Source organism: Leucopleurus acutus (assembly GCF_964270905.1).
Source record: "Leucopleurus acutus genome assembly, chromosome: 16".
Lineage (NCBI taxonomy): Eukaryota > Metazoa > Chordata > Mammalia > Artiodactyla > Delphinidae > Leucopleurus > Leucopleurus acutus.
The window spans coordinates 78,158,101-78,183,099 of NC_139158.1; the positions used below are offsets into that span (position 1 = coordinate 78,158,101).

At 44.9% G+C, this 24,999-nt stretch overlaps 1 protein-coding gene across 2 annotated transcripts in view; it reads right to left on the reverse strand.

Moving 5' to 3' along the window:
- The window catches only part of ZFP64 (ZFP64 zinc finger protein), a gene marked incomplete at both ends in the record, with an annotated part of 77,174 nt that overhangs the window by 15,585 nt on the left and 36,590 nt on the right, over positions 1-24,999 (reverse strand). The window contains one exon of one of the 2 annotated variants that reach the window (XM_082857653.1): positions 2,940-3,045. The exons of the other annotated variant lie outside the window; for it this stretch is intronic. Coding sequence (XP_082713779.1) covers positions 2,940-3,045 — 106 coding nt within the window. Of the gene's footprint in view, positions 1-2,939; positions 3,046-24,999 lie in introns of those variants that run through there. 2 annotated transcript variants of the gene reach the window in all.

A 24,999-nucleotide genomic window follows, 5' to 3' on the forward strand; every position in this document is an offset into this window, starting at 1 on the left:
TAGCAAACTGACTGGGAAGCCAGGTGATAAGTTCCAAATTCCAATTCTATCCTTTACTAGCTGTGTGACCGAGTAAGTTACTCAACTTCCCTGTTCCTCAGTTTCCACATATGTAAAATGAGGATTATGGCCCCCATCTCACAGGTTTAGATGAAGATTAAGTTCTTTAATGTATATACGTAAAAGAACCTTATACATAAGGCAGCACTATATAAATGTTACTGGTTTTACTCACTGATGTGTACACACACGAGCCACCGGATTCTCAGGGAGTGGAAAACACACTGAGCAATGCAAGTTTGAGGGCTTGAAGGTAGAAGGGAGATGGATGGGTTAAAGCTATCAGGAAACTGTGCCCAAGGCTATAAAGGGTCACTATGGCAGACTAAGGCAGAGGCACGCAGAGCTTCTAAAGGCGCCTTCCTCCTTCAATTTTAAGCATCCAGGAAAGCAAGGAAGGTCAGAAGAAGCCTACTGAGAAAGGTACAGCTGGGGCAGAGGCCCTTCTAGTCTGAAAGATGGGGTTGGGGCCACATCTGACAGAACTCAGTTGAGCACAGCGGCCATTTTAACCCTTTGTTGATGTTCCTTTGGTAAGGCTGTTATCCTGCCCCTCTTATGATTGAAGTCTACCAACTGACCTGCTCTGTTCTGTCTCCTCCAAAAGCTAGGTGAGTTGCAAAGCCATCTGCAAATTAAGAGTGGCCCAACCTTAAAAAAAATTAAAAAGGCGGGCTTCTAACTCAGCATCATAACAGACCTAAAACGCATGGAGGGGGAACATCAGTTGCAAGGCTGCTTTTCCCCCCAGCGGCGGCTGGTGTTGAGGGGCCCTGGCACCCACAGTGCTGCACAACACACAGCACCCTCCCCAACCCCTCCAAACACAGGGCAAGGCTCCAGGAGGTGCCCTCCAAGCGCTGTCTGCAGGAAGAAAAAGCAGCCCATGGCACTCACTTTGAACAGCCCGGGTTTACTCAGGAATTGTCTTTTTATAATCGCTTCCCCCAAAGACTCAACATCCCCAATACCTCCCCAATTCTTTTACAGGGGATCAGGAGAAGGCTTGCTCCCACCGCAGGAACCCCACCCTAGGGTTAGGGTGGAACCCCACTCCGGTTCCACCCACCTATCGCCACTCTAGACCTTGCGCACAAAGACAGGATATTTTGGTTATAGTAGTTCCATCCAGCCAAGCTTTAGGGTTTTTTTTTCCTTTAAAGAAACTTTGTTTATTGGAATAGGTAAGAGAGCCTTAATAGGTATAATCCAAAAGTTACTGTGAAAAGTCTCCAACCCCGCTCCCCAGCTCCCCAGTTCCCTCCAAAGGCAATGTTAAGAGTTTCTTGAAACATTTTGTTTAATTAGCTGTTTATCTAAAGGGTTGGTTTTCTTTGGTTTTATTTTTAGGACTGTATTTAAAACTAAAGCGTGATGCTAAACTATTAGCTTAGGAGTGACTTTAAGCTTCTGCTTTCCTCCACCACCTCCTTGGGAGCGTAGCAAAGCCCACCAGACAGACCTGCTGCTGGAAGTCTGATCCTTCTGGCAGAAGAGACTAGATCCCCCTCTCCCTTTCCGAGCCAGGAAAATGCTCGGAAGGGAGAGAAGAGAAGAAAGTTCTGCTAAAACTCCTCTCACTACCCCCTTGCTAAGCAGAAGGCAGCAGCGACCCCCGGGCGGGAGGGAAGGTGGCGGGCAGAGGGACCGTCAAGTAAGAACCTACATTGTCTTACCTGAGTGCAAGATAATCAGAAGGGGAAGCGCCTCAGAAATGCAGAGTCCCCGACTCCACCCCACCCCTGAGATTACAGCAGCGCAGGGGGTGGTGGGAGCCTGAGAATTCAGCGAGTTCTCGAAGCTCCCTACTTGCAGGCTCTTCAGAAGCAGAGTCTCCAAGGCCCACCGGGTGAGAAATACTGCCCCGGGGGCCCAGGGTAGTCCGGGGTCCCTGGGCTTCTCCCGGACCCCCTCTAGCCCGGTGGCAGCCGGGGTGAGCCTGTTAAACCCCGCCGCGGCACCCTGCTCACTCCCCGCCCCCAACGTGGCTCCACTTCGCTCACAGTAGAAGTCAAAGTCCTTATCGGAGCCCGGGGCTCCCGTCACTTCTCAAAACCTCAATCGGACGCGCCTCCAAGCCCCAGCCTCGCTGACGCCCGAGGCCTCTGCACTTGCTGTTCCCTCTGCCTGAGTGCTCTTCCCTCGGCCATCTCCACCGCTCGCTCCCTCACAACCTCCAGAGTGTTACTCGAGGCTGCCCTCCACAGAAAGGCCTTCCCGGGACAACCCCCTCCCAGCTTGAGGTTTTCCCCGGCGCTCCGCGCTAACACACCTCACGCTCCGCCGCTTTATCTCACGTGCCATCTTTCTCGCCTCCACTGGGCCATGAGCTCCAGGAGGGTCGGAATTCTATCCTCCTTGTTCGTTGCTGTGTCTCTCCAGCACCTAGCCCCAGGTCCCGGCAGAAGCTCAGACATTTTACAGACATCTCCCCCCATCCCTCAAGAAAACGCCTGGGGCGCGGGTCTCGGAGCGCCCACCTTCCAGGCGCTCAGCTTCAGCCCAGCGCCAAGGAGGTGGGGCACCCGGGTGCCGGCGCACCCCGAAGACTGCCTCCAAAGGGGTCTCAGAGCATCCTTCCAACGCGTTCGGGAGATGAACCGTCATTTCACAGCGCTTGGGGGGAGGGGGAGTGGATGCAGGAATGCCCTCGGGGAGCGACGTAATTTACCCGAGGAGAGTGAATTTACGAGGTGTGTGTGTGGGGGGGGTGTAACTTACCAAGGCGGGGTCAGCAAGGCCCGCGACCCAGAACTCGGGTTGAAAGCTTCACCCACCCTTCCACGCCCGGTAGCCGGGACCTCGCACCCGCGCGGCTCTGGGGAACGTCCGAGAAACTGCCTCCAGCCCCCCGGGCCGGACGTCGCAGCACTACTCACCCGGCTCCCCCAGCACCTCCGGGGCCGCCTCGGCGAACTCCTGGCGCTCAGGCTGCGGCTCCTCGGAGCCGAGATGCTGGGGCCTGGCCTGCTTGCGCCGCGACATGGCGTGAGGACCAGGGCTCTGGCGAGTCCCTACGAGCGGCCAGCCTCACACAACCAATTCCCGGAGTTCGGAAATCACCCCCTCCCTGGGCCGGAGCGCGCATGTCCCGGCAATTCTGCTCCTCAGCCGAACAGAGCGATTTATCAAGAGCCCTGACGGCTGATTGGCCCGGAGCCAAGACCTCGGGACTCCAGGGGAAGCGCGGTCCACACCCGGGAAGCCCGCACCACCTGGGAAGCTCGTTAGAAATGCAGACTCTCGGGCTCCACCCCAGACTCGCTGAATCAGAATCTGCATTTTAACAAGCTCCCCAGGTGATTCGCATGCACATTTAAGTTTGAGAAACCGTATCTGCATTTTAACGAGATCCCCAGGTGATTCGTTTGCCCATTAAAATTTTATAAGCACGGCTCCCCTCCAATTTAATGTGCGCGCGAATCACTGGGGATCTCGTTAAAATGCAGATTCTGACTCAGTGGGTCTGGGGTGGGGCCTGAGCGTCTGTATTTCTAACGAGCTCCCAGGTGATGCCTTTGCGGCTGCTGCCGCAGAGGCTGCGCTTTTAGATTCCGGCTTAATTGGTCTGGACTGAAACCTGGGCATTGGTGTATATATATTTTAAAAAGCTTCCCCAGGTTATTCTGAAGGGCAGCCAAGGTTGAGAAGCACGACCTCCACTCGTGGCTGCATATTCGAATTTAAAATTTAAATGAGGCTAGTGCGTCTCCAACGGCAGGGTGAACTTACTGGTCCTGGAAGAGTTGGTTAAAAATGCAGATTCCGGAAGTTTTGGCTTCAGGCGGCGGAGCCCAGGCATCTCTATTTCCATGCAGCATCTCTCCCCCGGCCCCCGGACTCTGGCGCCCGGGGTCTGAGACCACACGGAGGAAAGAGGCCTGGGGCCGACAGGGGCGCGGGCCCCGCCCAGCAGGCGACTGAGGCGTGGTCCTCGGGGGGTTGAGCTAATTGGCGTTCGTGCTCAGACTGGCTGGGCCCTTGATGAGACCCGAGGGGACCCCTCCTTGCACCAGGTAAACGACATCCAACAGGGAGCAAGAAAGCCACCTACAAGCCCCAGATGTTTACTTTCTTCCATTGGGGAGTTACTTAAGGCGGGGCTGTGCCCCAAGCTTGCCCGAACCTGAGAGTCACGTGGGGGCCTTGGTTAAAAAAGACCCGTGTTCAGCTCTGAATCCGTGGGGCGGGGCCTGGGAATCCGTATTTCTAACATCGCCGCGGTGAGCTTTTCTGCCGTGGCTTGCTCCGGCCCTGTGGGGTTTCGCAGCGTCCTGTAATTCACCTTCTGTGAGGTTACCCTTGACAAACCCTAGGGGACTGTCTGCAAGAAGAGCATTTTTATATTTCTTTAAAAAGGAGCTGTTTTCCTCAAACTTCCCGTTGATTTTCAAGTTGTGAATTGATTGTAGGGAGTGTGTGTGTAAAGCCAGGTGAAGTCACTCAAGGTTAAATTTTCGAGATAAATTTTTAAAAAGCAGCGTTTGAAGTTTTCTTTGGTCTGTGTGTATATGTGTCTAGGTACACATATATGTAAAGCCATTTCAAAACATACGTGTGTGCTTCTGTTTATCGTGTGACCTTTTGGAATGTCTCAGAAGGATCTCTAGGGGCCAATGGTTGCCTCTGGGGAAGTTGATGAAGGAAAAGCACCCAGCCGGGAGGTTGGGAGGCATCTGATACCCGCTTTTTACTACTTGAGGTGCGTACCTGTGTTTGTATTTGCTATGGATAGAAATAATTTCTTCAGCTCAGGTGCACACAACTGGATTAACCAATCTTTGGTACAAGACCCGTTGTCATCCCTGATCTGTCGCTGAGCTGTATTTGTCTGGTTGGTTGGTTGTTGCTTGGCTTATTAAGATATAATTAATACCAGGGAACTCACTGACCCAAGCTAGGACCTTAACCATAACCTGCATTTCTCATCTATCCCCCTTCATCCCCTCCTCGAATTTAATAGCCATCCACCTAAACCCTTCATTCTTCATTCCTTTGTTTTTTTTTCTTAGCAAGTCTTTTTTGCACCTACATGTATTCCTTAATTTTTAATTTTTAAAGAACTTCATGAAAAGGGTATGTAATCTTCCAGTAATTACTCCTCCCCCGCATTTATTATATTGCTAAGATCATCCAAATTATCACTGTTGTTCAACCAGTTTGACTGATGTGTAATATTCCATGGTGTGAAAATATCACAGTTGGTTCATCTGCCATCCTGTTGATGGGCACTTGGGTTGTTTCCCTGTCTTTGCCAAGTGAATAATGCAGCTATGATCTTTCTAAAAAGTGTCAGTTTCTTAAATGAATGTATACATTGGTTGGATTGTAAATGACTATGTAAGAAATGATGCCACAGTGGAAGCACCAGTCTACATTTCCCCCAGCAAGGTAAGAGGTACCGTGGAGTCAAATCCTTTACCACACTCCGTATTGTCAGATGTCTTAATTTTTGCCAATCAAATTGACATACAATGATATTTCACTACGGTTTTGATTTGCATTTTCCTTGAATATATTTCAACAAAAGGCAAAGTAAATTATCAATATTTTCTACAAATATAATGACAGCAACAGATTAAAACTTGCTTCCTTTTTTGAAGGCACTGTTTTAGTATTTTACAATACATCCATTCAATGTTATGGTCCTAAATTAAGTTTATTACCATGTTTGGTTTTAATGGCTTGATTTCAAGGGTTATCACTGAAAAACTGAAGAGAAAAAAAAAAACCTCACAGGATATATAGAAAAAAACAAAGTATCATTGGCTATGCTTAAATCATGGTTCTCCCTTTTTAATCCCATTCGCCAGTTACACAAACTGACTATTTTCTTTGAAATCCAGCTGGTAAATTTTCATTTCCCCTGATAATCAACCTGGGGCTTCTACAAATTAACCTGAAGAGGTTAACCTATACTATTTTTTTTTTTTTTTTTGCGGTACGCGGGCCTCTCACTGTTGTGGTCTCTCCTGTTGCAGAGCACAGGCTCCGGACGCACAGGCTCAGAGGCCATGGCTCACGGGCCCAGCCGCTCCGCAGCACGTGGGATCCTCCCAGACCGGGGCACGAACCCGTCTCCCCTGCATCGGCAAGCGGACTCTCAACCACTGTGCCACCAGGGAAGCCCTAGGGAAACCCTAAACTATATCTTTAACAACTGGATTTCAAACCCACTGAAGCTCTTTATTTGGAAGATGTTTAAACAGATTAGGAAATTCTGTTGCCAAATTTAAACACGCAGATAGAGGTCTTTACAGGTGACAACTTTTCATTATTTTCAGCAACAAAATCACCTAACAAGGGAATCATGGCCAAACATGCATTTCAAATACTCACTCCATGGCATGTTTCTCTTGGAAAGCGTTTTCTCATTCTTTATATGTATATCACCTGTATCCTGATTTTTTTTTTTTAATGGTTGTTAGGTAGTTCCCTTTCTTCAAAAAGAAAGTCAATAAATTTTCAACGCTTGTCCCTTTGTAAAAGAAAAACGGCGTATATTTGTAACTTTCATAACTTAAGTATTTTGCCAAGAGGTGAAGTGTACCTCTGAATTATACAGAAGATTCTCCCGGTCATTCGACATCTTACAAAGCATTACAAAGATTCCAGAGGCAGTATCATGTCATTACGAAGCACATGGACTGGGGCCAGCCTGGGTGAGAATCCTGGCTCTTTTACCATGTGACCTTGAGAAAGCTGCCTTGTGCCCCAGTTTTCTCTTCAATAAAATGGCGATGCTAATACAGCCAGGGTGGTTGTGAGGATGAATGAATACATATATATAAAGTACATGGAACAATGTCTACTACAGAGGCAGCACTCTGTAAATGTTATGTATAAGAGTAGGGTAAGAGTTACAGTTATCTGTAAAAACAGCTGATGCTCATCTAGAATTGGTGGTTCTGGGAATTCCCTGGTGGGCCAGTGGTTAGGATTTGGCGCTTTCACTGCTGAGGGCCCAGGTTCGATCCCTGGTTGGGGAACTAAGATCCCACAAGCTGTGCGGCACCGCCAAAAAAAAAAAAAAAAAGAAAAGAAAACAGAAGAATTGGTGGTTCCAATGAACTTGGGACAGATATTCTGTTTTATGTGGGAATAAATTGGAAGCACACAAGCCTGTACTGACATTACCCAACCCTCCTGAGTTGCAGACTTCCATGCCTTTATACCAGTTTCTCTCTATATATACTAAATGAGCACTATAATATTATTTAATATTGGTCAAGTAATTGCTTTCTTTTTTAAGAGAAATAGATAAAAACATAATTGTCTCTCTGATTGTCCTGGGCTTCCCGTGGGGCTGAGCACCTTGCTTGGGTCGTGTTCTCCTAAAGCTACCTCACTCGACTTCTGTCATTACCACCTAGTATTTTCCGCTGTGGATAAAGGAATGAATCAAGAAATGTTTATCCAGGTGAAAGTGATGCCCCAGTGGGGCGTAAAGCTAGACAGGAGCAAATCTCATTTCTTCATCTGCCGAGAGTTCATTTATTTGTTCATCTGACGATAATTTGAGTCTAGACTGTTGCCTGGCTCTGTTCCAGGTGCTGGGTATGGAGAGATAGGCAAGACACACAAGATCCAGCAGGGCAGTCAGAGAAGGAAGGAAAGAACGAGTGTGCAGGTCATTTCAGATAGGGGTGGGGGCCACGGTCAAGGTGAAACGGGGTGGCGAGATGAAGAGTGGTAGTAGGGGCGGTACCTGAGTTTCGCTAGAAGTGACCTTTGAGCTAAAACCTGAATATAATAGGCAGCCCTGGGAAGAATCAGGGAGAGAACGTTCCAAGGGAGAGAAAACCATAACCGCAAAAGCCCCCAGGAGATCAGCTTTCGTGTGTTTGAAGCAAAGTAAGAAGATTCAGTGACTACCTGGTTTCCAGAGAAGAAAAATATGCCTGTAAGAATTTGAAAAAAAAAGTCCAAGCTCACTTACGATTAAAGAAGTGCAAGTTAAAAATACATTGAAGCACTGTTTTATATCCTGTCTGAATAGAAAAGATAAACACAACCCCACACATATTAGTAAAAGTGAGCGTATGCTATGATCCAGCTATTCCTCCCCCACTGCACTCCTCACACTGTGCATGGGCATCACTGGGGACCTTGTTAAGATTCTGACTCCAGTGCTTCTCAAACTTTAATGTGCAGAAGAATGACCTGGGGATCGTGTTAAATGCAGATTCTGGGCAACAAACGTATAAGAGGCGTTCAGCATCACTAACTATGGTGAATGAATATTCACCATAAGTCCTCCTTTCTTTCGCCTATCAGCTCAATAAAAATTAAGACTGCTGATAACATCTACTTTTACTAAGAGTGAAGGGAGATTAGTCTTCTAATGCATTGCTAGTGGGAGTATGAACGGTTCTGGCCACTTTGGAGGGCAATCTGGCAATCAATCTTTAGATATGCCCTCCTAATGGTTTATCAGTTCTGCCTTCCATCTCCTATAGAGAAATGCTTGCACATGTGCACAAGGGGACGAGTCCAGGGATGTTTGTTGCAACACTACTGTCATTGCAAACAATTTGAGAAACAACCTAAGTGTACAACAATAGGGGAATGGTTAGATTCAACTGTGGTTTAGCCATACCAGGCAGCAAATAAAAGTAATCAGCCAGTTTTATGTTTATAGGGATGGCTAGAGCTCCAGCTATACTGCATTGAAGAGGAAAAGTAAGTTCTACATAGACATAAACACATATTCAAGTCCACATATGTTTTCAGTGGTGAAAATGAAAATCCAGAGGACAAAAGTCCTGGCAGGATGCACACTGGCTATGAGTTAAGCAAGGTGGCGGCAGGGAGTAGATTCAGAGGGGAAGGATTGGAGAACCTAAAATTTCCACAGGTATGCGTAAGAGAACATTATCCTTAGTAACATTTTTTAAAAATAGGGAGTGTGTTCACATACTACTTTATGGTTAAAAATTAAAAATTAAAATTACTAAATTATGGTTCTATCATAAAATAGGATAAATTCTTTATGACTATAAAAAGAATAATGTATTTCTCTGTGCACTGATGGAATATTTTCAGGATGTATTGGGTGAAATATTCAAAGGACAGAAAAGAACACAAGTAATGCTGTTGTGTGTATGTGTATATATGTATGTAAATACATATATGTAACAGTATCTCTCTATATCAAATTTAACTTATATACATCTACACACATACACACACAAACTTGTGAATGCAGAGGAGACCAGGTTGCTGGTAACATGAGTTAGCTCTGGGGACAGGACAGCAGTATTTGTGATGCAGTTGTCTGAGTGACGGACATCTTGCTATATACCTTTTTACAGTCTTTTAAGTTTGAAAATTTGGCACACATACAAGAATGTATAAAACATAAACGTGCAATTTAAGGAACAACACCTGAGTAACCATCAGCACCATAAGATACAGAACGTTCTTAGTACTAAAGAAGCCCTTCACATATTCCTATCCATCAGCTTCTTCTTTCTGCCACCTTCTTCCAGGATTGCTAATTTTGTGTAACAATTATTTAAAAATAGTTTTGTCACCTAAATATGTTGCTTAGTGTTGCCACTTGTTGAACAGTATGACTAATTTTCCTTCACTTGCTCCTTTAAGCCTAAGAGTCAACACGTTGCTGCAGGCAGCTGTGGTTCATTCATCGTTACCCTGTGACTGTATCACACTTCATCTACACCTTCATTGCCAGTGGGTGGTCTCCAATTTGTAATTATGAGCAACGTAGCTATGAACATTCTTGCACAGCTTTCCTGATTCACATGTGTACGTTTCTCTAAGCCTAGGATCTGCATTTTAACAAGATCCCTTAGTGATTCTCACGCATGGTAAGTTTGAGAAATGCAGTGTGGGAGGAATGCCTGGATCGGAGCATATGCTTACGTTCAAATTTCCTAGGAAATGCCAAACTCTATCCCAATTTGGCCATATTAATTTATATTCCCATCAGCATATTAACTTTTAAAATTAAAAAAAAATAGCTAGTTAAAAAGTCACTAGGGCACAGTCTTAATTGAAAATGGAAATAACCACGATACAGACCCTCAGCTCTTCCTCTTCTTTCCCTTCTCCTCCCCCACTGCAGCCCCTTCCCTTCATGGATTAGAATTTGAAATGATGAGATGAAATACTGGAAGAGGATACTGTATAAGCAACAATGTGGATCAGGACCTTTATAGTGAAAACAGCCTCCAATTCACCTGCTAACACCTACAGATTTGGAAGTTCCTGAACTGTAGAGGAATGTTATCCAAGAATAGGAATTCTAAGCTTCTAGACGTGCGGCTGGGTGTGGCAGGCCTGAGCTGGTCAGTTTTCTTACCTACTCTTGAGAAAAATGAGTTTCCAGTCCTTTTCTGGTGACACTGAAATCTCCCAGACCAACTGTCATTTTCAGGTTCTTTTCGTGTTCCATATCTACGGCATACAGTCTCCCTGACTGACATATTCTACCAGGGCTTGTTCCAGAACCATTCAGTTGTTTACAAACATTAACTGGGTTCTATCTGGGTGTGAGGTATGATACTAACCTCTAGGAATGCAACAGTAAGCCTTCAAGGAAGTCACAGAGTAGTCAAGAGGAAAAATAAGTAAACAGTTACAATACAGTGTGATAAAGACACACACATGCTGTATTAAAAAAGAAAAGAAAAGAAAAAAAAGACTCACACAGTGGTCAGGGAAAGCTTCCTGCAAGAGGCAGATTCATAACCCCAGAGGTGTAGGAAGAGCAGGTCTGGGGCAGACAGAGAAATGAGGTGAGAAGGGTCCCAGGCAGAGGGAGTAGCTTGTGCAAAGACCAGCTGTGGCACTTTTGAGGAACCTCGGTCTGGCTGGAGGTGGGCAGAGTGCTGGAGACAGGACATGGGTAGGGAGTAGATGCAAAGGCTTTGAATAGCAAGTAGGGTATAATTAAACCATTTCCTATTTCTCCTTTCCCCTCTCTCCCTTTTAAACTTGGACACATCCAGAGGCAGATCCTAGGCCTGGCTTGGGAAGGTTACTCAACCTCTCCTAACCTGAGACGCAGCAACAGTGGTGGTAGTGATGACTATGACGATGACAATGAGAAGAGTGAGTATTCACGGAGGCTCACCGTGTGCTGAGTAGCATTTTAGAACATATTTTACATGTATTATCTCACCAGAGTCCAGCTCTTCAGACATGTGTGATTTTGAACAAGTCTCTTAACCTCCTCGAGCCTCAGTTTCCTCATCTGTAAGATGAGGATAATAATTCTACCTACCCCAAATGGTTTTTCTGAGTATTAAAATGGAAATATATGTAAAGGGATTGACAAATAGTAAAGAATCAAGTTTATTAGTTATTATTATTTATTATTGGCTGCCATCTACCTACTACCCTTACACTATAATAACTTTAAAAACTAATTAAAATGTAATAACCATTATTCTATATTTTATTGAATACCTACATTGTGCCTGACTGGTTTGGGTGATAGATATACCCATCCTTTGGACCAGGATTTGGCAAACTATGGCCTGTGGACCAAATCTGGCCCACTTGCCTATTTCTGTAAATAAGGCTTTATTGGAACAGAGCATCATGCATTTATATGTTATCCATGGCTACTTTTGTGCTAGAACTACAGAACTGAGTAGCTACAACAGAGATGATAAATATTTACTATCAATTATTTCTGTTGAAACCAGCAACTCTTTCTGTTGCTTTATAGAATAAACTTGCTAACCCTTGCTTTTGGACTTATAACTTTGACCAAGGTCACAGGGTACTGTGATTGGCCAAGCATGGGATACGTGCCCTCCCCTCATGAAGGGGGTGTGTTAGCCCCATTTGAAGCATATAGGCTGAAAGAGGGGGTGGAGTGGATCCCCAAGGAAAGTCTGGAAAATGCGCAGAGAAGGAGGTAGTTAGCAGAGGGGTCCGAGGCTCAGGGCCTTGGCAATGAATATTCATGGTTTTGTGTAACCATGCTACCCTCCTTCCTTTGGGGAACTAGTTCTGGTAGGGGTGCCACTTATGGAAAGCCACTGATAGCCAGCTGAGTGGGCCACTGACCAGGATGGGCTCAGCCTAACCCACTGTGTCTGCCTGACCACAGATGTGCTCTGGCGCTGGGCGCACCATTCCTGGCGTGTTTATGTCCAAAAGCAGAGACAGAAGGACTACCCTCTGGATTTGCTGCATTGGGCTGATGTTAAGTTGGGGTTGCCAACTGTGCCCATAACTTTCTAGCAAGTTTACAAAACCCACCTTAGGAGGAAAGAATAAGAACAAGCAAAGGCCAGTAGTGAAGAGCACGATCATGAAAAAAGATGCTACACACGACCATCTCCCTGGTTTAGGTCTCAAGGTCCGGGGAGCAGCCCTGAACCCTGTGTTTCTTTCTTCGATTTTGGAAACTACCTAGTATCTGTCCAGGAAGTCTTCTTACTTCTGCTAGTTTTAGTGTGTTTTCTGTTCCTTGTAACCAACAGAGTGCTGGAAAAATGTGGGCAAGCTATAGAGAAAGGCCAGAGAGGACCTCCCCTCACCTGAAGTCAGGAGGAAGCGAAAACCCTACGGAAGTAGAAACCATGAGGTGTGTAAAAGATACAGAATAGAGGGCAAGGGGCCAAGCAAAAGGAAGAAACCAACCAACCAACCAAATGTGGAATAGCTAAGTTTCATTTATAGCAGAGAAAATACCCAAGAATTCCCAGAACTAATACATTTTAGTTTCAACTTCTGATCTCCTGCACACCTGGTGGTCAAACGTTTATTGTTACATCATAATTTTTTTTTTTTTTTGGCCTTGCCATGCAGCATGCGGGATCTTAATTCCCTGACCAGGGATTGAACCCATGCCCCCTGCAGTAGAAGCACAGAGTCCTAACCACTGGACCGCCAGGGATTCCAAATGTTTATTGTTTTGTGTTGCAGATACCTTCGTACATTTCTGTTGTCACCTGGGTCTTATAGGCATTTAAGCCCTGGTTTAAAAGTCCCTTTAAGAATAAACTAGTTTTGGACTTTCCTGGTGGCGCAGTGGTTAAGAGTCCACCTGCCAATGCAAGGGATATGGGTTCAAGCCCTGGTCTGGGAAGATCCCACATGCCGTGGAGCAACTAAGCCTGTGTGCCACAACTACTGAGCCTGCACTCTAGAGCCCGTGAGCCACAACTACTGAAGCCTGCGCACCTAGAGCCTGTGCTCTGCAGCAAGAGAAGCCACCGCAATGAGAAGCCTGTGCACCGCAAGGAAGAGTAGCCCCCGGCTCACCACAACTAGAGAAAGTCCGCGTGCAGGAACGAAGACCCAACGCAGCCAAAATTAAATAAATAAATTTATTAAGAAAAAAAAAAGAACTCGTTTCGGACTTCCTTGGTGGTGCGGCACAGTGGTTAAGAATCCGCCTGGCAATGCAAGGGACACAGGTTCGAGCTCTGGTCTGGGAAGATCCCACATGCCGTGAAGCAACTAAGCCCGTGCACCACAACTACTGAGCCTGAGCTCTACAGCCCACGAGCCACAACTACTGAGCCTGTGTGCCACAACTACTGAAGCCCATGCACATAGAGCCTGTGCTCCACAACAAGAGAAGCCGCTGCAGTGAGAAGCCTGCATACGGCAACGAAGTGTAGCCCCTGCTAGAGCCCCTGCCACAACTAGAGAAAGCCCTTGTGCAGCAACGAAGACCCAATGCAGCCAAAAAAAAAAAAAAAAAAAAAAAAAGAATGAACTAGTTTCACATGAGGTGACACGGGATGATTTCTGAATTTTTGGCCCTGAGGGAGGAGAGCAGAACTACTCCACCCATTCAGGGTGCCTGGTTTATGGAAAAAGTGCCTGGTACAGCAGAGCAGGTGCTTAATAAGCTTTTATGAATGAATCCTGAATGAAAGATATATTGTTAAATGCAAGAAAAAAGAAAGGCAAACGACAAGATGGTAAGTTGAGTAAGGGGCTGTTAAAAGGAAATCAGGAAAAAGAAGAAACAAAAACTATACATATAAGCATATGTAAACACGTGATTGCTTTTGGGAAGTTAGTTGGGGATCTGATGTGGAAAGGAGAATAAGTTTTCATCATATACCATGTTGGAATGTTTGAATTTTTCCACTCTTTGCATGTATTAGTTTTTCAATTAAAAATATCGTAATGAGATATATGATAAAGCCAAAAGAGTAACGTGTTAATGACAGAATCTTTGTGGAAAGAATGTGGGTGATCACCAAACTTTTTTTTTCAACTTTGCTGTATGTTTGTAATGTTTTATGGAAAAAAAAATTGTTGGACATTTTTCCTTTAAGAAGTTCCCATTCTATAATGAAGTCAAAGGCCAGCCCTGAAGCATTGGTACCCATCAGGCTCTCAGAAGGAAGGAGAATTCCCATGGTGGTGGTAGGGGCATCTTTCTGCTTAAAGGTGCCAAGCGTTGCACTGTTAGACTGAAAACATCTGAGCTGGCTTTTTTTTTTTTTTTTTGCGGTATGCAGGCCTCTCACTGTTGTGGCCTCTCCCGTTGTGGAGCACAGGCTCCGGACGCGCAGGCTCAGTGGCCATGGCTCACGGGCCATGGCTCACGGACCTAGCCGCTCCGCGGCATGTGGGATCCTCCCGGACCGGGGCACGAACCCGTGTCCCCTGCATCGGCAGGCGGACTCTCAACCACTGCGCCACCAGGGAAGCCCCTGAGCTGGCTTTTTAGCTAAGTGCAAAGGCTGAGTCTAAAGCAATGACTTCTATGCTGATATGGCTCCCAATTCTGCCCAACTGGAGTCCTCACTATTGGTCAATGACAACAGAGCCCATCAGAGCTTCCCTCTTTGGGAGTGTATCAATTAGAGTTCATTGATTACAAGCAACAGAAACTGCTGGCCAGTTGAACCAGAACAGGAATTGATTGATTGGAGCATGTGAGGGACCTGAGAGCCCAGCTCAGGTGATGGGCAGAAAGTGAGGCAGGCCAGAACGAGGTGCCCTGCAAGGACATCTGTTTGGGATGCTGCAGGGGAACATCTCTGATGCTGATGCTGGAAACCCCGAAGCTGGGCCCCACTGCTCCCAGAAACCGCCGCTGCTGTCATCACACTGTTTAAACCTCTGCTGAAACGCTGCTATTGTGGATGAATTTTAATACCTCCCTGTGGTTTGTGCTGCTTGCTTGGTCTCAGGCAGGAATACCTGACTGGCCAAGCCCAGGGCTTGTGCGTGTCCTCAAGCTGCAAGGAAGTGGTGGGAGTAGCTGATGCTCACCAGCTTGTACAGTGGTGGGTAGGACACTGCCTTCCACCTGGATGAGCACAGTGACAGATGTCTTCTACACAGGAAGCCGGTGGATCCTGAGCAGCCCTGATGATGACAAAGGTGAGCTATTGACGGCTTAACCAAAGATACAGAAAAACTGAGAAAGCAGGTCATGAGCGCTGCTACCTATATGGCTACGTTAATTGACTGCCTACTACGTGCTGTGTACTTAACCTGTAGTATTATTTTTGTTTTTCTTTTTAAATTGAAGGATGGTTGATTTACAATATTGTGTTAGTTTCAGGTGTACAGTATAGTGATTCAGTGTTTTTGCAGATATATTCCATTATAGGTTATTACAATATAATGGGTGCAGTTCCCTGTGCTATACAGAATATCTGTGTTGCTTCTCTATTTTATTTTGTATCTGTTAATCCTACACCCTTAATTTGTCCCTCCTCCCTTTCTTTTCCCCTTTCGTATGACAAGTTTGTTTTCTATATCTTAACATGCATTATTTTATATAATATGTGTTATTTAATCCTTCTTTACAACACTATAAGGTAGGAACTGTTATTATCCCCATTATGCAGAAGAAGAAACTGAGGTTCAGAGAGGTTGGGTCACTTGTCTGGGTCATATCTCTGGGAAAATATGGAGCTGGGATTTGAACCCACCTTCTTCTGACTCCAGAGCCCTTGTTCTTAACCACTACCATCCACTGTTCCACTTCTCCATGGGCCTGCTGTACAACCCAGGCTTGCAAGGTCTTCGAATGACAGTACTTACTCACCTGCTTACAGGTAATCTGGGTGTATCTATGCTGTCTACACTGGATTAGGTGGAAAGAAGCTCTGTAAAGATGACTGCCGATTTGCTAACTTGCAAGAACTTTAATACTGAAAAAAAATTTAAGTTCTTATTGAGCCTTCAGCATACCAGTCTTTCAAATTAATCTGAACTCTGCAAATCTTTCTGAAGACACATGGTAACTTAGAGTTAGCTCAAAATGAATGGAATCCTCTTTAAGAAAAGGTGTAAAGTCTCTTAAAAGCTGAGGCATCTCCAGCACTTTATTCCTCCCATGTATGTTCTCTTGGAAGACACTGAGTCTCAGAGCCAGTGAGGAAAATGTTGCTTCTAACAAAAGATGCCCTTATGGAGACTAACAGGTATTGGGTAGATTGGGTGGGGAGTCCTCTGGGCAGGTTTTCTTTCTCTCTCCTATGAAAGGGAACTGACCAAAAATTAAAAAAAAAAAAGGAAGAAAAAGGATGCAAGACAAGATGGGAAGAAGAGACCTGCTGGATTTGCATCCAGATTTTACAAGGACAAATACTTTTTCATCATACTTGTGTTGAAAGTGATTTTAAAGTGGTACCGCAGGGAAAACATTATTTCACGCATTCAAGTAAATGCTAAACACTGGAAATGGCAATTCAGTAGACAATGGTAAGTTGAGTACGTTTACTAATAGTCTCCTGTATTAGTCAGTTTTTGCTGCCTGACAAACAACTTCAAAATCTCAGTGGCTTTCGACAACAAATATTTATGTTATTTTTTATGTGTCTGTGAGTCATTGTGGCTCTACTGGATTGGGTTGAGGTCAACTCCATGTGTTTGCTTGTGTCTCCTTGGGTGTTTTGCTACACACAGCATGTTCTTCTCATGACAGGTCACGTGAGAGCAAGAGGATGAGCCAAACTGTATAGACACAGTTAAAACCCCTCTTCCCATTGGGTCTACTATATTCCATTGGGCAAAGCAAATCACACAGCTTCACCCAAAGTCAATGGGGCCAGGAAGCCACTCTACCCACCATGATACCAATGTGCAAGGGTTGATAAGTATGATTCTGTACCAGGGAGGGAGTGTTGGGCTGGAAACAGAAATCTAATCTACCACAGCCACTAACACTGAAAATAGGAATACAATCACACAGTGAAGAATAAACAGATGGATAAACACTTGATACATTTATAGTAACAAATTTATCTCTAAAGCATTAGGTCAAAACCCAAACTCTGATCAGCTCTGTGGCATGTGACTCGTTATTTTTCTTGGAAAACTGACTCATGGGATAGGAAACTCTGATCTTTGACTTGTGCTGTGTTGCTGCATTCCACCACTAGGGAGAAGCATTAGGCATTATTTTACAGCTTCTGCGCTGGGCCTTCCATCGGTGAGGGTGGTAAGGGCATACTGGAGGCTACTTATACCTGCTCTCCCAGCATAATTACCCATAGTGCTTGCCACCCCACTCTCAAAGGTGTCCCAGTCTGATGTCCCAGTCTGGATGATGGACTATATGATCACTTTATATAAATGGTATAAATGTGGTGTTGCTTCTCTAGAAATAAACAACCTTCCCAGGAGCTAACGTTCTCCAAGGAGCACCTTTTTTTTTTTTGCCTTTTCCTTTCTAGAAAAATGCTCCGATTACAAATGACCTCTCTCCTCCAGGGCTTCATGTGTTCCAGCCCACCTTAGAATGCTCACCCCCCATTTCTCTGTTCCCAGTTTCAATGATCATTTTGACTTTCCATGAGCAGCCTCCCCTGGGCCCTCCAAACCTGGGTTATATGGGTTCCCTGTCGTCCTGCTATGTCCCCCTGATAGAGCATTCATATACTGTGACAAATGTTTATTTGCCCATCTGCCTTACTAGTCTGTGAGATCCCAGAGGGCAAGGACCCTGCCTGCCTTGTGTCCCTACCATCATATGCAATTAGTATATGCTGAATGAATGCAACTGTTGTTAATTGTTTTACTTATTTTAAAATATGGCAGAATACTAAAAACAGAATCATACTGTTCCCAACCCCGCTTTCTACCAGTTTCTCTTTCTGTTGCTCATTTTTCTCTGGTCACGTTAACCTCAAACACCCCAGGCACATTTCTGTTTTAGGGTTTTTGCATTGGCTGTTCCCTCTGCCTGGAACTCTCTCCCTCTTGATATCCACATGGCTCCCTCCCTCCTTCATTCCAGTCTTAACTTCTCAGGGAGGCCTTCCCTGACCATCCTCTATACAACTGCAACCCCTCTCCCCTATCAAACCCTGCCCCCCATGCCACAGCACTTATCCTTCTAAGACACTGTAAAATGTACATATGTGTTTTGTTCTCTATGTACTGCCTCTTTCCCCACACTAGAAGGTAGACGACAAGGGCAAAGATCACTCTTTGTTTGCTCTTGATACCTCCCAAGTTTATAGAACCACACCTGGCACAGAGTAGGTGCTCGAGAAACACTGAATGAATGAATGAGTTCAGTGAACATTTGCTGAACACTTCCTTCCAGGGGTTAGCATGGTTAGAACCAGTCAGAGCCCTTAAGATCCACAGTTTTGGTAGAGGCAACGACAAGACAAGAAACAGTGGCATCTAGACATAAGCTGCTTCAAGGCAGTGGCTCAGTCATAGCATCTAGTGTCCTCACAGCTCCGTGGGCCCTGTTGAACGTTCTCTACACCTACCTGGAGTGAACCTACCAATCAACTCACACAACCAAAGCAGCTGATGGCATTCAGAACATTCGCCCTATTGTTTCCCTTTCCCTAATAACTAAATATCACCTAATTCCACCCTCAAAATTCAGCGAAGTAATGCTCAGGGAAAGATAATGCCAGAAGAATATAGCCCAAGATAAGTGACTCTCATCACTGCTTAAGAACCACAAAATCAGCATTAAAAACTGAACAACTGGGCTTCCCTGGTGGCGCAGTGGTTGAGAATCTGCCTGCTAATGCAGGGGACACGGGTTCGAGCCCTGGTCTGGGAAGATCCCACATGCTGCGGAGCAACTAGGCCCGTGAGCCACAACTACTGAGCCTGCGCGCCTGGAGCCTGTGCTCCGCAACAAGAGAGGCCGAGACAGTGAGAGGCCCGCGCACTGTGATGAAGAGTGGCCCCTGCAACTAGAGAAAGCCCGCGCACAGAAACGAAGACCCAACACAGCAAAAATAAATAAATAATAATAAAAAAAACAAAACAAAAAAAAACTGAACAACTAACTACAGGAATTCTTTTACAATTTTATAGCTAGCACTTTTGGAAAAAAATAAAGAGATTGGTTCAAGGAAGAATATTCAAAAGTACTATTTTACTTATAATTTGCAAAACATTTTGACTATCCTAAGAAATCGTGTTTTAAAAATACAAGTACATATCTATATATATGTGTTTAAAAAAAAGGTAAATGTGATATATGTATGGATGGATGTGTTTCCTGAGAACTAAGGGATGCCAATACTGGGTCAGAAGAAATTTCGGAGTTCTCCTCTGGTCCACTCTTGGTTTCTTGAGAGCTGGTTATAGGAGGCACAGCAGTTAAATGCTTAGCAAATACCTGGTGTGTAGTAAGTGCTCAATAAACGTTAGTTTGCTAAGAGAACAGAGTAGCTCCTTGGCCAGGCTCCACCTTTGCTACTTATCTGAGAGGAGAGTGTGTCATTTCCCTGCCGTGCCTGACTATTTTCATACTGATCCCTGGGCTAGAATCAACCTTTTTGTCTTTGTCTTCGTGCAAAGATGGATGAATGTGCCCCGCCCATTACTAGATTGCAGTATGGGATTCTGGTAGGATCAGAATCTAGAACAGGATCTTAATCACTGGGTGAGTCCAACCAAATCAACTAGACTAGCTGTGTGACCCAGGGCCAGCTGCTCACCCATTCTGTTGCTCAGCCTAACCAACCCTAAAATGATGACGCTAATAAGAGGTCCTGAATAGCGCTGATGGGGATGTTCAAAGAGTTAATGTGAGTGACACAAAGTAACTGTTCAGTAGGTAGTGGGTATCATGACAGAAATTCACAAATAATTCCAAAAACCTGAATACACGAGGATCTTTAAAACTAGGACAAACAATGGCACCAACCCAAATTTCCATCAATCGATGAATCGATAAATGAAATGTGGTCTATCCACACAATGGAATATTATTTGGCCATAAAAAGGAATGCAGTAGTGATACACGTTACAACCTGGACGTACCTGGATAACATTATGCTAAGTAAAAGAAGTCAGATACAAAAGATCCCATATGGTATGATTCCAATTATGTATTGATAAAATGCCCAGAATAGGCAAACTCACGGAGTCAGAAAGTAGATTAGTGGTTGCCAGGGGCTGGGAAGAGCAGGGATGGAAAGTGACTGCTAACGGGTACAGGGTTTCCTTCTGGAGTGATAAGAATGTTCTGCAATTAGATGCTGGTAATGGGGCTTCCCTGGTGGTGCAGTGGTTGGGAGTTCGCCTGCCGATGCAGGGTATACGGGTTCGTGCCCCGGTCTGGGAGGGTCCCACATGCCGCGGAGCAGCTGGGCCCGTGAGCCATGGCCGCTGAGCCTGCGCGTCCGGAGCCTGTGCTCCGCAACGGGAGAGGCCACAGCGGTGAGAGGCCCGTGTACCGGTAAAAAAAAAATAGATGCTGGTAATGGTTGCACAACTTTATGAATATACTAAAAATTACTAAATTATATTCTTTAGAAGAATATAAGTCTTTTTATGGCATTTGAATTATATCTCAGTATAATTCAATATAAAGCTGTTATAAAAAAACAAACTAGGCAAAACCAAGATAAGTAATTAACTTTCGCCCAACCTGTCTCTTCTCCGTGTAGAATGAAAACTTCTCTTAACATTCCTCATGTCTTGGTTATAATCTCCCCATCCCCAGGGGCTGACATCTCCAATTAGGGGCCCATGGAAGAGCTTTAATTTGTTTTAAAATCAGAAGAAAAAAATTTTAATATAATCCAGTTTAGATTATATTAATCCTTGTGCCCACACAGTTGTAAAATGTAAGTTTCTCTCTCTCTCTCTCTCTCTCTCTCTCTCTCTCTCTCTATATATATATATATATATATATATATATATAATTTTTTTCTGTGTGTGTGTGTGTTTAGGAATGGGCAAGAATGCCCCTAGTCCAGGACAGTGGCAGTGGGACCCTGCTGGCTCCCCACAATTCAATACTAAACCACAGCCTTTTCTCAGAGTTTGTTCTCTGGCTTGGGGACTCGTGGGCACCCTCTGTTGCTCTCATGATGCCAGGATGAAGTCGGAAGCACCAAGCTAAATGAGAAAACTAAACCAAAGGAAATGGAATGGGTACTCTTGCCTCTGTTCATTACCCACTAGCCGGACACTCAGCGCTGGGGGAAGGAGGGGTGAGGGAAGGAAGGAGGTAGGGACCTGGGCTCAAAAGCAAAGACCAGTGACCAGCAGAGTGAGCTTGGGCAAGTCACGTGACCTGTTTCTTGCTCTGTTTCCCCGTGTCACTGAAAGTGCGGAAGAGCATTTTAAAGCGCGAAGGGTTGGTTTAAGCAAGACTTCACCGTCTCTGCAGGCTGTAGTCATGGGCCTTGCAGTTCCTGCCTGAGATTAGGCAGTCTCGCTGTGGACAGTCTCCTGGGTCAAATCTAGTTCCTCACACAGCCTCTTAAAGACAGGACAGTGTCACAGCAGTAAAGGAAACAGAAGGGCAGGGGAGAGAAGCTATCATCGTTTTTATTCCAGATCGTCAACTGAAATCTTTCCAGAAGATCCAATTCTGGCTGATGAACCGAAGATCAATTTCAGTTGTAAGCATTCAGTTTTTATTGCTCAGAGAATCCTTCTGAAGCCAAGAAAACAAACAAACAAGACCCACCCAAGAAGTATCAATATAGAAACCCTGTTCCAGGACACAACCCTTGAACTCTTGGTTTCCCCAAGAAAACCCATGTAAAACTAGATGCTAGCAGGCTTATGTTTTGACCTCTTAGATCAAGCACTGCAGAATAATGTGGGACACAAAACTGAAATATTTTGGTGTGTATAAGAAGCTCAGAGCAGGGCTTCCCTGGTGGTGCAGTGGTTGAGTGTCCGCCTGCCGACGCAGGGGACACGGGTTCGTGCCCTGGTCCGGGAAGATCCCACATGCCGCGGAGCGGCTGGGCCCGTGAGCCATGGCCGCTGAGCCTGCGCGTCCAGAGCCTGTGCTCCGCAACGGGAGAGGCCACAACAGTGAGAGGCCCGCGTACCGCAAAAAAAAAAAAAAAAAAAAAAAAAAAAAAAAAAGCTCAGAGCACAGACAGTAACTCTGAACTCCCCAAATTACAGTGGTAAACTGACGTGCAACAAAACAGGCCTGTAACTCATATCTGGGGGTGGGCGTGGCAGGCACCCCAGCAAGGCCTGCCCAGTCCCACTTAACATTCCAGGGAGATCCAGGGGTGGGTGGGAGTAGAGGGGAAATGAATTCCGGCAAAGAAGCCCAGATTTAGCAAGTTGGGTGAAGGTCATGACTAGAGAAAACATGCTGATTAGAACGAGGGCAGGTGATTTGAGTGTTGGCTCTTGGTTTAAATATCACCTAATCGCTGTGTGACCCTGGGTGGATCTCTTACCTTTTCTGAGCCTCTGGTTTTTACTGTGGTATTTCCCTTATTGTCTGAATCAGAAAAATAGCCAGAGTCCTAGATTTAAAATACAGATTCTCAGGTGTCCCACCCAGATGTGCTGTACTGGGATCTCCAAAGCTGGGCTGTAGCTGTGGGCATTTTTAACAAGTTTTTCAGGTGATTCTTAAACCAGGAAAGTTGGGAAATATCTTTTCTGCACAATGTGGGTAATAATAGTAATCCTCCCTCATGGGATGTTGGGAGGATTACGTTATCAGGTAGAGCATTTAGCATTGTGTTGGCATATCCTGAGTCAATAAATGTTAGCTTTTTATCACTGAAAATCATTAGTACCATTTATTTAATAAATATTTGTTATGTACCTATTATGTGCAGGGTCCAGGGCAAGGGCTGGCAAACTACGGTCCAACGCACTTGTTCTTATGTGGTCTGCGAGCCAAGAATGGTTTTCACATTTTTTTTTAAAATGGTTGGAAAAAAACAAAAGAAAAATAATAGTTTGTGCCACTTGGAAATTTTGTGAAGTTCAGATGTCAATATCCATAAATAAAGTTTTTTTTTTTTTTTTTTTTTTTTTTTAAGCAGTACACGGGCCTCTCACTGTAGTGGCCTCTCCCATTGCGGAGCACAGGCTCCGGACGCGCAGGCTCAGCGGCCATGGCTCACGGGCCCAGCCGCTCCGCGGCATGTGGGATCTTCCCAGACCGGGGCACAAACTCGTGTCCCCTGCATCGGCAGGCAGACTCTCAACCACTGCGCCACCAGGGAAGCCCCATAAATAAAGTTTTATCAGAACACAGCTACACCCACTCCTTTACTATTGTCTCTGGCTACTTTCATGCTGTAATAGCAGAGGTGAAGAGCTGCAATAAAGACCATGTGGCCCACAGAGCTGAAAAATATTGAATATTTTCTACCTGGTCCTTTTTTAAAAAGTAAATAAATAAATAAAATTATTTATTTATTTATTTTTTCTTTATTTTTGGCTGTGTTGGGTCTTCATTGCTGTGCACGGGCCTTCTCTAGTTGCGGCGGGTGGAGGCTACTCTTCGTTGCGGTGCGTGGGCTTCTCATTGCAGTGGCTTCTTTTGTGGCGGAGCACAGGCTCTAGGTGCATGGGCTTCAGTAGTTGTGGCACGTGGGCTCAGTAATTGTGGCACGTGGGCTCTAGAGCACAGGCTCAGTAGTTGTGGCACACGGGCTTAGTTGCTGCGCGGCATCTACCTGGTCCTTTACCGAAGAAGTTTGCTGAACCCTGCTCCAGGGCAAGGGCCTTCAATTGGGGTTCTTGTATTTGGGGAATATACAAAGATTTCTCAAGAGGTGTATGGGCATGATTGAGGAAATCAATTCTCAGATCCTCAACTTTGTGTGTACTTTTCCCTAAAACTGATCATCTAAGAGTACACCCAGAAGGTGACTCATGGTGCCGAGGTTGAGAAAGTAATTGGTCCATGACTGGGAAAGAAATCCCAGGTGGTTTTCATTTCTTTGCTTTTAACGAAATTGACCCAAATAATTATGATTGATCATTGTATGATTTTCTGGCGTTTAACTCAGAAGGAATTAAAATAATTGAGAAGCATTGCTGTAACAATACACTTTCTATGTCTCTATCCTTATTTATGCGAATGAGACTTCTCAGCATTTACCTCAATAAAAAAAGAAAATTGGGACTATAACTGAAAGAGATCTGTATCTTATTCTAGCAGTTGGTAAAAATATTTTTTTTTAAGTAATATCATCACAGATATATAAACTGATTAAAAACTAGGCCTATCAAACTCATTAAGATATATTCTTGCTTATTTTAATTATTTATCAAAAATGTGTAATATATTTATGTAGTTTACAACATAACAACAACAAAAAGTTGTTTTGAATGATAATTTGATGTAAAAGAAATGTTTAAAGCTTGGAGCCCTACAGTCAAAGGGAATAAAAAATGTGTTTCAATTTATAGAACTATAATTTTGTTGCTGAGTAGTGGGATGAAATGAACAACAAAAATTTTTCAAGATTAGTAATATTTCCCATTTTCAGTCCCCTCCCTCTGTTCTGGCAATTTCAGAGATTGGTTCTCTCAACCTGACTTGGCTGAGGTGAGAGACCTCCCAACTTCTTTTCCTGGCAACACTACCATTTTGTCTCAACTTTGCTGGTCGCTGGATCTAGGGCATTCAAGAAATGGATCAGATCAGTATCAAACTTCTCATCTCCACGAGAACAGAATTTAAAGATTACTGAAGAGAAAAGAATCCGCTGTGCAAAGGTATCATTCATCTGCTGGGGCAAAAGAAATACCAGCTTATGT